The sequence below is a fragment of the Ochotona princeps genome, chromosome 12, assembly GCF_030435755.1.
Source record: "Ochotona princeps isolate mOchPri1 chromosome 12, mOchPri1.hap1, whole genome shotgun sequence".
NCBI classification, from domain to species: Eukaryota; Metazoa; Chordata; class Mammalia; order Lagomorpha; family Ochotonidae; genus Ochotona; species Ochotona princeps.
Genome location: NC_080843.1, coordinates 12,680,167 through 12,695,507, shown reverse-complemented (window position 1 = coordinate 12,695,507; position 15,341 = coordinate 12,680,167). Strand labels below are relative to the sequence as shown.

Sequence of the window (15,341 nt, the reverse complement as noted above, 5' to 3'; positions counted from 1 at the left end):
TTATTATATGAACAACTTTGAACTCATGAGCTTAGAACTGACAAGAACTGCACAAGCTTAAAACTGTAGAATTTCTGTTCAAGCACTTCTCCAGATTTTCGTTTCTGATTTGGGGAAAGGAAATAAATACAATCACTCAGAGCCCAAATCTCATATCTGGAATCTGCCAGACTTGACTCAATGGCCAGGCCCACATGGCCTACCTGGGTGACCCTCTCCAGCCTACAAGGGGTTACTAAAGGATCAAAGAACCTTGCATGTCTAAGCCACCAAGTTTACAGCAAACCTCTTCCACATCAGCCACTCGATGGGCACCCACAGGAGTGACTAATGCTGCTTGTGGCTGTGGTCCTCAGCTTTCTGATCAGTAAAACCATTTGAGAGGAGTCAGAAAAGGAGAGAGATGTGGGCAGTTTAACACCTGTGGCCAGAAAAAAGGGGAACAGGCACAGAAATGTTTTTGGCCTTTGAGAAGCAGTTGATCAATGGTCCTTGCTCTTTCCATGCATCCAAATCCCTAGGGAGCCTTCTCAAAATATTGACTCTTGGGCTCCACCAAAGATTGTGGCTCCAATTGTGCTGGAAAGGGTCTAGAAACCTTTATTTTTATGACTGCCCAGGGCCTTGTTCAGTGAAGACAGAAAAATGGCTGTACGTTAACTAGACAGAACTTCTATGCATCACAGAAATAAAGTACATTAGCAATTGAGCAGAAGGGGCACTTGGCAAGTACACGACGGAGGGCAGCGCCATCAGCCAGCCTGTGATCACACACAAACAACAAATCCTGCCAGGATAACTTCAATCCTCTTCTTCATGAGGCTCCAAGAGGACTGCCCAGCAGACTGCGGCCAAGTTCATCTACCACCCATGGTGCCAATCAGGTGGGCGGGTTGGTTACAACTCACAGGACAGTCCTAGGACCTGTCCTTTCTCATTCTCAAACTAAAAAGGCTTTCAGAAACTTCCAACAGCAACATCAAGCTGCTGAATTCTGCCATCAACAAGTTGAACTTAGAACAGCAGCCCGCATGGGGAGAAGCCTCAGGAACAGTGAGTGCCCAGTATGTAGAGCTCAATCATGTGCATCACTGAGGATGCCCCTATTCTGTTCCTGAGTCTTGACCCAGAACCAACTGCCTCTGCAGCATCTGCACTTGCGCTGGCACTGTGTGGTACCTCAGATGAAACTGCAGCAGGGACCTCTTATCAGAGCACGAGCTGGAAGTGTCAGCCATTCCACTTGAAATACAGCTCCCTGCTAATGTGCGTGGCAGAGCAGCAGCAGAAGTTGGCCCAGATGCTTGGGTTCCTGCCACCCATGAGGAGACCCAGATGAGATTCCTGTCTCCCAGCTTCAATCTGGACCAGTTCAAGCCACTGTAGCTATTTGGGGAGTGAATCAGCAGATGGAAGATAACTCTCATCTCTCCCTGCCTTGCGTCATTCTGCCTTTCAAATGACTAAAACAAATCTCTGTATCTTAAACATCTCCACTTGAATGTAAAGCAACAAACATAATATGATCAAAATCAAAGTCCTGATCTTTTCTAGTCCATTTATGCTGCAGGTACCACCATCTCACTTTACAGTGATGTTTTCCTGACCCATGGTAAATCCTTGACCATCTTCTATCTGGCATCAGCACCCTCCCCAAGCTGTAACAAGACAGGTGAGTATCTGCCATGGAGTATGTATGATCAATAAAGTCTAACACACTTACTACTCAGTTCCCTCTATGGAAAATTTTGCCTGAACCGGGGATACAACAGGGAAGAAGTAGGTAACAGTCCATGTAAATGAGTAGGCAGGACTATGCCCCATTGAAATGTTATCTCAAAAGCAGGTGGTAACAGACCAGCAGGTTCTGTTTGGCAACCTCTGGCCTAAACACGACAAGCACTCAGAGATATTTCTGAAATCTTCCAAGAAGACTAACCGGCAGCCACAGGTGGATCACTCCTCCAGTTCTAGATGCCACGTCAGACAACCGAAAAGGATAAAAAGATTTATTCTTGGGCCCAGCACAACAGCCTAGTGGTTAAATCCTTGCCTTGCATGCTCCTGGATTCCATATGGGCATCGGTTCATGCCCCACCTGCTCCACTTCCCATCCAGCTTCCAGCTTGTGGCCTGGGAAAGTAGTAAAGGACAGCCCAAAGCCTTGGGACCCTGCACCTGCATGTGAGACCCAGAAGAAGCTACTGGCTCCTGGCTACAGATCAGCTCAACAATGGCCATTGTGGCCATCTGGGGAATAAATAGCAGACGAAGATCTTAGTCTCTCCTCTCTGTAAATCTGCCTTTACAATAAAAATCATTTTCTTAAAGACAGAATTTTATTCTTAAAGATACAACTTATTTACATGAAATGCAGAGTCAGACAAGAGGGTGGAGGATGACAAAGAGATCTTTCCCCAAATGGCTGCAGTGGCTAGGGCTGGGTCAGGCCAAGCTAGGAACCAACAGCTCTAGGGCAGCCCATGTGGGAGGCAGGAGCCTAGGCACTCAGCTAGCTTCTGCTGCCTTCCCTGGTGTACCAACATGGAGATGGATTGCAAGCAAGGTTGCCTGGACTCCAGCAGGTGCTCTGTGGGATGTTGGCATTGCAGGCAGAGGCCCAATCTACCGCACCACAATGTCAGTTCTAAACATAAAGCATTTAAGGATTATTAAGTCCAGCCAGATGGACAGAGTCTGAAAACCTTGCCATGTAACAGAATCATGGAAATAAGAACCATTTCTCTATAAGGTCTCATGGGGTGGTTATGATGCCTACATGCAAATAATGAAAGTCCAGCTAAGAAAGCAAATGGTCAACTTGATCTGCATGTTGACAAAAAAAAACCTAAGGTGGTAAAAATGATGAGGAAATGGCTCAATACAACTCAGTTCTCTCATTCTAGTCTGGGCTCATCAGATCAAATAATCAATCTCCCAAGTGTCTAGAAGGGACTTCTATCCTGAATATGGTCTAGAAGATCTTTCCCTGATGACTTTACGATGCTATGACACTAAGGCAAAAGGACAGACAGCAGCTGGTCTGGGGAAAAAACTGACATCTAAAGAAGCCACCATGAGAGTGGCGCTGGAGCCAGGGAATGGAATCAGGAATTGAATCAGAAGACCTAGAAGGGACCCAAGTTCAAGGACCAGGAAGATGGGACAAGGGAAGGGTACAAGTTGGCTGGAATGAAATAAGGGAGTGATGGTGACTTTGAGTGAGAACAACAAACAGTTCCAGCCAGCAGGGAGGGGCAGAGCAACGGAGGGCCTCTACTCACTACACCTGTCAGGACTACGTCAGTCTGTGATTCCGTCACCTGCACCTGCTCACCTTCTCCAGCCAAACAAACCCTCCCCGCCACACAGCACACTGGCACCTTTACTGCAGCACATATGACGCTGTGCCAGCATTAACGACTCACTGGACAGACGCGTGTCATATGTTCTCTGCTTCTCCTCCAATTAGCGAGTCATGACCACATGATTGGCCAACAACCTGCGAATGCAAGCCTGGAAGATAACAACCTGCCATTTGTGACCTCTGTCCAGGTGAGGACAGAGACCTCAACAGAAAGGACCCAAGAGTCAAGGCAGGCCAAATCACAGGAGGTATAAAGTGTGTGGTAGATCTTCCTACCTCTAGCAAACCCAAACCTGCTATGACGCAAGAATCCATGCATCTTGGGTTTTGCCTGAAGCCACTGAATCAAGGACTTGTTTCAGCAGCCAGTGCTATCAATTTCCACACCATGACTGCCTCCTGTGCTGCGATGGTCTGGGAGTCTGTCTCTTCCAAGCTTCATGCTGCAGCCTAACCCTCAAAAACAGCACTGAATGGACAGACATCAGGGCAAGCACTCTGGCTCTGCCACTCCACGGGTGCCCTCTGCCATGTTATGACAGCATGCGAAGGCCCTCAGCAGACACCAGCCTTCTGGGCAGTGAGCTGAACAAACCTCTGTTCTTTATAAAGTGACCTAGGCTTTGGTATTCAGCTAGGGTGGACTCACACCCACCAGGCTGTGGAACAAGAATGTTATTTTATTTTCCCTCGTGGTATTTTTGTGGATTTCAACCTAGCAACACAGAAGGCACTCAAATGTCTGCTGGATGAATCATCGCAACCCTGCCAGGAGCAAGGGAAGGGGTATTGCAGCCACAGTGCCACTTGGGATGCCCCCATTCCATTTCAGAATGCCTGGGTTCCAGCCTTCACTCCATTCCTGATGCCAGCTTTCTGCTAATGTGTACCCTTGAAGGCAGCAAATGGTGGCTGAAGTCCTTGGTCCCTTGCCACCCACATGAGACACCTGAATTACACTCCCCAGCTCCAGACTACAGCTTGGCCCAGCCCCACCCACTGAGGGCATTTGGGAATTAAACCAATGGATGGGAGATTTCCTCTCTCTCTCTCTTTCTCTCTCTCTCTCTGCAATTCAATTAAATAAAATGCATCTTGCATTTCCTTTAAGAGGTTGTCATCGAACAGCTCACCCAAACACTGCAGCCTCTCTCCAGGTAGGGTCCCAACCCCGGCTTTGAGGTCCCTGCCAAGGCAGAACTGTTCCAGGATCTGCGTGATCAGAACAGAGCTGTGTGAGGCCTCAGACCTCAAGGCAAGCAGATCGTGAGCAGATGCTGCAGCTGGCAACAGGGGGAGCTTTCCCTGCTGGGAGACCCTCAACATTGGCAGCTGGGTAACACTGGCAGAATGAAACACTCACAAGGGCACCTAGCAAGATCTGACTCAAAAGGATTTGATGTCAGTGGACAATGATGAAGATGACTTGCCAACAGAGAACAAGATGGGAAGAAATTCATTTTAGATGCTCATCCATGGAAAGAGCAAATTCATTCCCTTTGAAAGGTCTGCCAGACACAGGCAGGAGGTTCATTTGTTCAATCAACCAACATTTACTTGTCTGGGAGCTACAGCCCACCAGACAGATCGTAAACACTGCCAATCTTGGCCTGTCTTGTGCATACCCAGGATATATCCTCAAGTTCTAGATGCCAACACAGCTCCAGCACGGGCCCCTCCAGCTGCGAGGTGCCTGACTAGGTGCCCAACCTCTCTGGACCTGGAGGTCTTCACTTGGGGCCTGGGTGGTGGCATGCCGGCATCCCATCCAAATGAGCAACAGTTCAACCCCAGTTGCTCTACTTCCGATCCAGCTCCCTGTAAATGCACCTGGGGATGTGGCAGAAGATGGTTCGAGAAGGTGGCTCCCTGCCACCCCTGTGGGAGACGTGGACAGAGCTCCTGGCTCCTGGCTGGCCCAGCCCAAGCAGTTGCAGCCTTGTGGGAAATGACCTAGCAGATGGAAGATCTGTTTTTATTTCTCTCCCTCTCTCTGTAACCCTGTCTTTCAAATAAATTAATCTTTAAAAAAAAAAAAAGATGTCTCCATCATAAGTTGCTAAGGTTTAAATTACAAGAGGATTACGCATCAAGCTGAGGAAAATTCTGAACCAATAGGAAGTATTCAGTAGGTGTGAGAGATAATCAGTATCCTTAACTCCACCGACCAGCTGCTGCCTGAGATTCTGAAGCAGTTGTTACCATGCAGGTTGCTGGGCAGGTACCTTGGCTCGGAGGCTCACCCTGCTGCCTAGAATGCTGGCATTCCCTACCACACCAGAGTGCTGGTTCAAGTTCTGTTTACATCACTTCCGACTCCACTTCCTGCTGCTGCACTCTGGAAGGCAGCAGATCCCTGCCCCCACAGGGAGACCTGGGGGTCGTTCCTGGTTTCTGGCTTCAGCTGACCCTGTCCAGTGGGGGTAATTCCTGGCTTCTGGCTTCAGCTGACCCTGTCCAGTGGGGGGTCGTTCCTGGCTTCTGGCTTCAGCTGACCCTGTCCAGGGTTTTGTGGAGTAAACCAAGCAGCAAACCAGTGGATAGAGGATCTGTCTCTTCTCTTCTGCAGATAAAGGTACATATAATGTGCAACATCTGAAGAAAATACAATGGCAACCCTCTATCCTCCATTTCCAGATCTCTTGAAGAATTTATAAACACAGATTAAGATGGGTTAAGAAGATTCATCTTTGAATGGCTCTAAAACTTCCTTCCTTACTCTAGAGTTTACCTTTCTCCCAGTCTGGCGGCATTCCCTCAGACTGACAGTAAACAAACACATGCAAAGTACAAAAGTCTGAGCAGAGCTGCAAGGCCTTCAGGCGACCCATGGCCACAGGAACCTCAGTGCTCCTGAGTCCCGAACCCCGACCTGGGCGAAGCGTATCAAACACCACCCTGAAGACACCTACACGGAGCCACCTGGCAACTACCCAAACAAGAGCAGTACCCGGTTGTGACCAATTTCAAAGCCTAGGGCGCTCCTCTGTACTGCTGGTCCCACCATGACACTGTCCATAGGCATATACAATCTCAGAAAACACCTGCTGGGGCTCAGCACTCACATGAAGCAACCACACAGTGACAGGCGCAGGGGTTCCTGGGTCTCACTGGAACTGGTGAGTACTGGTGCAGAGTAGCAGGAAGGCTTTCATCACGCACAGCGCCCCAGTGTCAGCAGCCTGGCAGACCAGCCTGGGACAGCCACCTCTGGGAGGGGAGCCCACAGCAAGGCTCAACTCCTGTCGGATCAGTTAGCACTCGCATGCTGATGAGACGCTGGGCCATAGGAGAATGGCAAAGAAAGCAAAACCGAGAGGAAAACAGGCGAAAAATCCCTGAAGTGCACAACACAGCTGGTTTCACCGCATTCGTCTTCTCTGTAGTAAACTTCAACACGCCTCAGGGTCATTCTGCATCCTGTCTGAGCCACAGGCAGTTACGGTCCAAAACTGCCCACGTCTGCACCCTGGCTACTCCAAAGACAGGAACTGGTTCAGGCCAGAGAAGGAACCTGGAAAGGTAACCCCAGTCCCCGTCCACCACATCTGGCTTGCTGATTGTTAATGAAGGACAGTAACAAAGACAGGCGCATAAGGGGTATTCCATAAATGGTGCAAGGAAGCTAATGTACAAGTTAGACATTCCTGGGGCTGGCACTGTGGCACACTGCCTGCAGCCCTTTTAGGGTGGTAAGGGGTGAAGCAGCAGACGGAATATCTCTTTCTCTGTCCCTCTGTGACTCCGCCTTTCAAATACATTACTTTTTTAAGCTTTATCATACAGTCACATAGGATAAAGAATGCAGAGCACACACAGGGGCTTGCTGGGCATCAGGGCATGAACCAATCCCGAGCGCGTCAGGGAGTACCAATCTCACACCCAGCTGGTTCATAAGCTGTGCCACTTCCTTTAATAAGATAGAGAACGGGGCCCGGCGGCGTGGCCTAGCAGCTAAAGTCCTCGTCTTGAAAGCCCCGGGATCCCATATGGGTGCCGGTTCTAATCCCGGCTGCTCCACTTCCCATCCAGCTCCCTGCTTGTGGCCTGGGAAAGCAGGAGAGGACGGCCCAATGCATTGGGACACTGCACCCGCGTGGGAGACCCGGAAGAGGTTCCAGGTTCCCGGCTTCAGATCGGCGCGCGTCGGCCCGTTGCGGCTCACTTAGGGAGTGAATCATCGGAGGGAAGATCTTCCTCTCTGTCTCTCCTCCTCTGTGTATATCTGGCTGTAATAAAATGAATAAATCTCTAAAAAAAAAAAAAAGAGAATGAAAGAAGGAGAGGAAGAATTAATCAATGGTAATGGGAAAATTAGGAGGCCTATTCAAATACCAGAAAGACAATTCCAGCACAATTTATGGTTAGAAATCACACAACACGGGGCTGGTGCCACGGCCTAGTGTGCTGCGCCTCCCCTGGCAGTGCCAGCATCGCACATGGGTACCAGTTCAAGCCCCAGATGCTCACTTCCAATCCAGCTCCCTGGATAACCTGAGAAAGCAATAGACTAGTTCAAGTCCTTGGGCCCCTGTATCCACATGGGACTCTAGAAGCTCCAGGCTCCTGGCTTCAAATTATTCCAGTTCCAGGTATTGCAAACATGTGGAGAGTAAATCAGCAGATTGAAGATTTTTTTTTTTAAGAATTATTTGTATTTATTGGAAAGGTAGATTTTACAGGAAAGAGGAGAGACAGAGAAGATCTTCTGTCCATTGATTCAATGCCTGAGTGGATGAAACGGCCAGAGCTGAGCCAATCTGAAGCCAGGAACCAGGAGCCTCTTCCAGGTCTCCCACGCAGGTGCAGGGTCCCAAGGCTTTGGGCCGTCCTTGACTGCTTTCCCACAAGCAGGGAACTGGATTGGAAGTGGGGCTGCTGGGATTAGCCCGCAGGAGATTCTGGCGCTTACAAGGTGAGGACTTAGCCTCTAGGCTATGGCACTGGACCCGCAGACAGAAGACCTAGCTCTGTCTCTCCTCCCCTCTGTAACTCTCTCTTTCAATTTAAATAAATAAATATTTTTTAAAATGTAAAGGATCTAATTAGACATTGAAAAGAAAATAAATAAATGGCCAACAGACTTTAAAAACTTCAATAATGAAATAAACTCAAAATAAAAGCATTTTTTAACAATGTTGAGCAATCTATCAACTTGGAATTTTTTTCTTAATGCAGTACACAAAACTGTCCAGGGAGTAAGTACATAAATGATTGAGTAAGAAGACGAACCAGTCCAGTTCTGTTGAAGAACAACTTAGCACTGCCGCCCCTCCTCCGTTCTTCCCCTTTTTACTTGAAAGACAAAGAGAAAGAGAGATGGAGAGAATTCTCCTATCTGTTGGTTCACTCCCCGAATGTTCACATTAGCCAGCGACGGGCCAGCCAGTGTGAAGGCACAAGCCAGGAGCTCCATCCAGAGCTCCCGTCTGGCTGGCTGGCGGAAAACCAAGTATCCAAGTCATCACCTCACCGACTGCAAGGCAGCACGAAGGTGGACCAGAAGCCACTAGGGGGGCCATCAACCAGCCCTTTGCGAAGGAGATGCAGGCTTTCCAAAGGGAGGCCTCAGCGCCGTCTCAAAAGCAAGCCTCCAACTTCAGCCTTTCACCAGGGATTGAGACAAAGATGTGTCCAAATGCAGAGAGTGTAGCACACCACGAGTGGAAATCAGCTGTTGAGCTGCAGAGACCACAACCGTTAAACCTGCATAAAGATTATTTAAAGCTACAAATAAACACTAAACCACAGAAAATTTCAAGCAAACGAGGATTCAAGAACTACTCACAATTTTATAGGAAAGCTATGTGTATGTACAGAAGTCTGGGGGAAGACTAGAAAGGACCAAAGAATCAGCAGGTTGTCTGAATAACAGAAATCAACTTCATAATAACAAACACACGGCCAAACAACAGAAACACACCTTCCTTCCTATTTTCCTGTCCTAGTAAATTCTGTGCAGAAATAAAAAATGAAACCCACATCAGTTAGCAGTAGGCAATGTACACCCCAAATCCACACTAGGCAATGAACACAGTCCCAGGAGCAAGCTGGTAAACCAGCAGCTACCGGCACCACGTGGGCAGGTGGCTACCAATGCACACACTTAGAAAGCTGTGAAACTGAAAAGAAAAGCAAAGATCAGACAAGATGAAACGTGGGTCCTCCTGTACAAGGCGGGCCTTGTCTGCAGGCAACCAGTTCCTGGCTTATATTAGACAGGTACACGGGCTTTCACCAAGAAGAATCACACTCCAAAACACTTTGGGCTGCTGAAGTCTGAGCACCAAGGTCCAGAGCTGCCTTCACAAAGCCACACCCCTCTTTTAGGATCAACCCAGGGAATGACAGGCCAACAGGAGGAGCAATGCTCCATCCTCAATCTTCTGTCAGCACCATTCACTGTAACGGTCCGCAGTGGGTACCGAATAAGGTGCCATTCCAGCACGTTTCCAGGTGATGAGGATGTAGCCGGGTCGGCTCTGAGAACCACAGGCTGCTACCCTAACGCCAGGCACTAGACGTTTCTCCCGCACCCGCTCCCAATCACAGGTGCCTGAGGGACAGGAGAGCACGAAAGGCTCAACTCTTGAAAACTGCTCAGTTTGGAACCCAAATCTGGAGCCACGCCACCCGGACTGGGTCCTGCAGAACTACTGCAATCCCAGGCCACCTAACCAGCGTGTTCCACCTTGGCAGTCTTCAGGTGCAAAAGCAAACCCCTTCCCCCTCCAACAGCGAAAACAGAAACAGGCGCCCACCCAAGTCACATTCTTTCCCATTCCTGGCCCTTTTACCCAATCCCAAACTGCAAGTGGCCTGGGAAGCACCCGCCCCGCCTGAAGTCACACCCATATTCCTTCCGCCCCCAGCTCCTTTCTTCTTTTTTTTTTTTTTCTTTTTGTAAAATTTTATTTGTTTATTTGAAACAGAGTGGAACAGGGCAAGACAGCAAGAAGAAATCCTTCACCTGTTGATTCACTCCCCCAAATGACCACAGCAACCAGGTCTGGGTCAAGCCAAAGCCAAGAACCAGGATCTCCACCTACTCTCCTACACAGATAGCCAGAGCCAAGCATGAGGGCTATTTTCTACTGCCCTACCAGGTACATGAACAGGAAACTGGATCTGGAGGAATACAGCTGTTACTTAACTAGCAATCTGATAAGAGATACATAGCTCCCAATCAGTTGTTCAACCTGTTACGACACAACATCAGGCCCCAAGAGAACCTTCTTGAAATTACAATGATCACCATTTCAAAGAAAACAAAGATAACGCTTCTTATGAAAGTCTGGAACCATCAACTAATGTGGGCCACAGTACTAGCTTGGAAAGGCTTTGCTTTTTTTTTTCTTTTTATTAATTATTTTGCATTATGTGACAGTTTCATAGGCTCTGGGAATCCCCCCACCCCTCCCCACGCCCCCCCCGGTGGATTCCTCCACCTTGATGCAATATTACAGTTCAAATTCAATCAAGATTCTTTCCTTGCAAACCCCCTCATAGCAAACAATCATACAAACTAAAAAAACCTAAAATAAATAGACAAACAACAAAAAGTAGAGCTTGGAATCTGACAGGAAAGAGCTGGCTTGGATTGGCTCATGCCTCGCTGGGTGGGACACGAAGATTAGTCACTCCTCGCCATGGTGCTGAGGATTTCCCTGCACACCCTCCCCCCCCAAAAAAAATGTTCTGCACCTTAATTGTCGACAAATGTCTTGTTAGAGTTACAAGCCAGTCTAGATTATCCTAAAATCTGCCAAGATCAGCAAAATTATACTTCAACACAACAAATGGCTAAATACTAAAATGAAATAGACACGAGACAGCTGAATGGTACCTTATAGCCATTTTAAGGTATATAGCAGCCGGTCCTGTATATAAACTAAAATTGAAATGTCAATGAGCTAATCATAGGTTGTGGTTAAGAACTTGCTTTTTGTTTTTTTTTTAGCATACTGGTTACTCAAAACCATGTCAATTCCATAATGTTGCAAATTGCTGTTGATGTTATATTGGGACTCTTAATTGACTGGGATGATATTCTACCAGCTCTAACTTCGGACCAGAAATGGTCTCCCCAAGAAACTGTTCAACCCATCTGGACAATAAGTAGCTGGACTCTATGCTTGGTATACGTTTGCAAGGAAAGCTCCTCTCTTCTTTCGGTGCCATCGGATTGCCAAGAAAGCTCCAGGCTCACAATGAAGGCCCCTCAATTAAAACACAAAGAGGAGATGACTCATTCTCTTGGGATTCCCTAGGCTTTTCCATTAAAAAGGGAAGTATCAGAATATATGGCGAAGAGGGAAAGGGAGACCAGGAAACATAAGATCTAATCCTCAATCAAGTGTGAGAAAGCCCAGGGTTTGGACCCACCTGGGCAGTTAGGTGGTCCAGGCCAGTGGCAAAGCATGTCAGCTCTCCTGGGCTCCCTGCACCTGTGTGACCTGTGTGGCCCGCCTCAGTTCAATGGCCCTCCAGTGGCTTCAGAACGGGAGGGCTGCCGGTCAGTTAATTGCCAGGGATACCGGGGAACCACCCCCCCAACTCCATCACAGAACCTCCCAGAGCAGTCCTACAAGATGAAGTGAAAATACTTCTAACAGGTAACAGTAGACTCCAGCCCAGCTCCGTGAGGGGAGGGGGGGTGTCCCAGCCAAAAGCACAGCGTGGAAGTCGACCTAGTCCAAATATCAGCATCCCCATTCATACACAGAAAATCATGATGTATTTTTCACCCACATGAAATTTGCCATCACTGGATCCCACCCCACAGAAGACAGCAAATGAGAGACCCATGCGGGGAGAAGCAGAGGGACAACGGTAACATGCCAGACAGACACCTGGTTACACAGCTAACACACAAGTGATGGGAGCCCAGGGCGGCTGGACTCGGCAGGGGCATGGGAAGGGGTGGGAACAGGACCTGGAGGTGGCACTAGTCCAGGAGGCTAATTGGGTTTCGACTGAGATGAGATAAAGGAAGCCGTTCTCAGGAGGCTTATTTAGAAAGGGCAAAAAAAAAAAAAAAAAAAAGGCGCCGCTCGGGGTCTGGAGAATGGCGAGTCCCTGAGCAATAAGCTCGAGTATGGAGGGTCCTATTTTCGCCTACCGGCACGAGTCCCCCTAGGTCAGCCTCAAGATGACCTCTTCTCTCCGTCAGCACTACAGGCTGGCGCGGCCCCGAGCCGCCAGAGGGGGGACCCTGCGCGCCGCCGCCGGGGCCGGATCCCCCCAGCCCGCGCCCCTGTGCTCACCCGGGCGCAGGCGGGACGCAGGCGGCCGCCGGGGTGCGCTCGGGCGCGGGGAGTGCGGCGCACAGGGCAGGGCCCCTGGGTCTTCGGGAACGGCGGCGGCGGCAAGGGGGTGCTCACCAGAAGAACACGCGGGAGCAGAGGTTGGCGTCCTGCAGCGGGTTGGGCTTCCCCTCCGGGTGCACAGGCAGCATCGTGCCGGGTGGGGCGGGCGAGGCCGCGGGGCCGCAGTCGCGCTTGCTGCTGGTGGCGCCGGTGCGGATGCTAGCGAGGGCGGCCGCGCTGGTCCGCTCGGCGGGAGCTCGGGGACTAGGGAACCAGCTGCTTCCGGGAGCCGGGTGCGGGCGGCACGCCCCGTCCCCGCCTCCCGAGCCGCCTCGGGGCGCCCGCTACGCCGCCTGGAGCCAAGCAACTGCGCGTCGTCGCGTGCGAGCGCGGCCGGGGGCGGTGAGGTGACGCCGCGGCCTGAGGCGGCGGCGAGACCCAGGCTGCGGGCAGTGAGGGCCGCGGGCCCCGAGGTTGGACCACGCGGCGCAGGGAACCCCACACACGGGCGCCCACGTGCTCGAACCCCCCTGCGAACTTTGCCGAAGTTGGAGATGAGTGGCGAGGCACCGACTCGGAGGGTGGAGGGTGCGGGGGTGGCGGTGCCCGCCCCTGCTGCTCGGAAGCGCCCCCTGGGCCGGGCAGGTTTACGAAGACTCCCGAGAAAGCTGCCAGGTGGCCGGAGTAGCCGGCTCCTTGGGCGCACCGCCCCGGTCAGGACCAAACAAGGACGCCCTGGAAGCCTCTCCAAAGCACCGGCCCAGCGGGCGCCTGACCTCGGAGGCAGCAGAGTTTAGCACACGTCGTCTCGTGTTGCTGCAAGACTTGGAGTCAGCAGGTTACTGGCAGTTGAGGCAGAGGAATGAATGCTTTCAGCGAAGCCCAGGCTTTTAGCATCTAGCCGTTGTGCTGAGCTGGGGACCATCATGAGCCTGCTGCTACCCCGCTGGGACCTGCAAAGGGAAACCTGAAGAGACACCTTCGTGATGTCTCTCTTCAGTCCTACCCTGGGAGCCCAGTACAGAGTCTGTCAAAAGGTTCCCACGAATACAAGTTATGCACAGTTTTGTGCGTTTCTTTCCTCCCTAAAACTAACAATGCCCTATTCTAGAAAATTCTCACATATTACAAAAGTAGGTGAGACCCAAACACAGAACTCAGGGTCAGTAGGCATGGGCACACTCATGAGGCACCCACAATACTATTCGAATAAATTGATGATTGTGGAGACCTTGAGCAAAATCTTGTTCTAAGTTATTTGACCCCACACCCATTGGAGGCCATTTCAGAAAGTGCTTGCAGGAACAGGCTTTGGGCCTGGTGGTTAAGGGGTCCATATTCCACCTCAGGGTGCATGGGTTTTCTTGCCAGGTCAACTTGTGACTTCAGCTTGGTGTTAGTGCAGACAATAGGAGGTTCAAGTTCTTGAGTTCCTGCCACTATGCACTTGGAAAACCTGGATTGAGTTCCCAGAAGCCTCGCAGCTCCCTGGGGAGTGAACTAACAAAGCTGGGTGCACTCTTTCCATCTCTGAAAGAACTTTTTTGAAAAGGTCATGAAAGATGGATTTAAAGGTTTGCTTTGGTGCAAATGTTTTTAAAATCCATCAGCTTTCATGGTATGTATTCTCCATCAACTTTTCGAAGACCCCCTCAGATGCATGTCTCAAAATGTTTTGCACCAAAATAAAATTGTGTTATTTGAGTTAGTTCTTAGTTCAATTTTCCACCGACTTGCTGAAGTACCCTCCAGGTCTGCAGTTGCTTGCCCACCTCCCAAGCTCCTCAACATCTCTTCACTTCAATCCTGGATGAAGAAGGAGTAAGGTTATGAATTCATGGTGCTTGTAACGAGATCATTTTCTACATGCATTTTCTTAAAAAGGGCCTTGGGAGTAAAGGCTTTTTATCTTATTTATTTGAGAGACACGAGCAGTTCCTATCTGCTGGCTTACCCCTCAAATGCCTACAGTGGCTGGGGCTGACCCAGGTCAAAGCTAGGAGCCAGAAAGCCAATCCAGGTCTCCATGGAAGCAGCAAGACCCCAAGCCTACTGCCCTCACTGCTGTGCAGCAGGCACCCTGGAAGCAGGCATCCAAGCAATGCCCTCTGAGTGGGACAAGTACGTCTCATTTGCTAGGCCTGTACCCACCCCCAATGCTGGCTTTTAGCATAAGAATGGCAAAATGCTCACTTCTTTGGCCAAAAAAGGAAAAAATAAATGGATAGATTTATTTATTTTTATTGGAAAATTGGATTTACAGAGAGGAGAGACAGAAAGATCTTCTATCTGCTGGTTCACTTCCCCAAAAGGCTATAACAGCCAGAGCTGAGTCAATCCAAAGCCAGGAACCAGGAGTTTCTTCTGGGTCTCCCATGTGGGTACAGGGTCCCAAGTCTTTGGGGCATCCTCGTCTGCTTTCCCAGGTCACAAGCAGGGAGCTGAATCAGAAGAGGAGCAACTGGGGCACAAACCAGTGCCAATATGGGATCCCAGAGCTTATAAGGGGGTGGGGAGATGACTAGCTAATTGAGCCATCACACTGGGCCCATAATGGAGTTTTATTGTACCGTTTGCTTGATATCGCATGCAGTGTTTGGGAAGAATTTCTATCACAAGAGGAAAGCAGTGTTTTAATTTGAATGTTCTAAGAACACAGTGGTCCT

General features: G+C 49.8%; 1 protein-coding gene across 2 annotated transcripts in view; it reads right to left on the bottom strand.

Annotated features, from left to right (window-relative positions):
• Window positions 1–13,165, bottom strand: part of ABCC4 (ATP binding cassette subfamily C member 4) — a 237,727-nt gene extending 224,562 nt beyond the window's left edge. Inside the window, exon 1 of one of the 2 annotated variants that reach the window (XM_058670536.1) lies at window positions 12,751–13,165. In XM_058670536.1, the coding sequence (XP_058526519.1) occupies window positions 12,751–12,824 (74 nt within the window). In that variant the 5' untranslated portion in view covers window positions 12,825–13,165. The remainder of the gene's footprint in view (window positions 1–12,750) is intronic. The other variant, XM_058670537.1, reaches the window with a different exon arrangement.
• Between the last annotated feature and the right edge of the window lie 2,176 nt (window positions 13,166–15,341).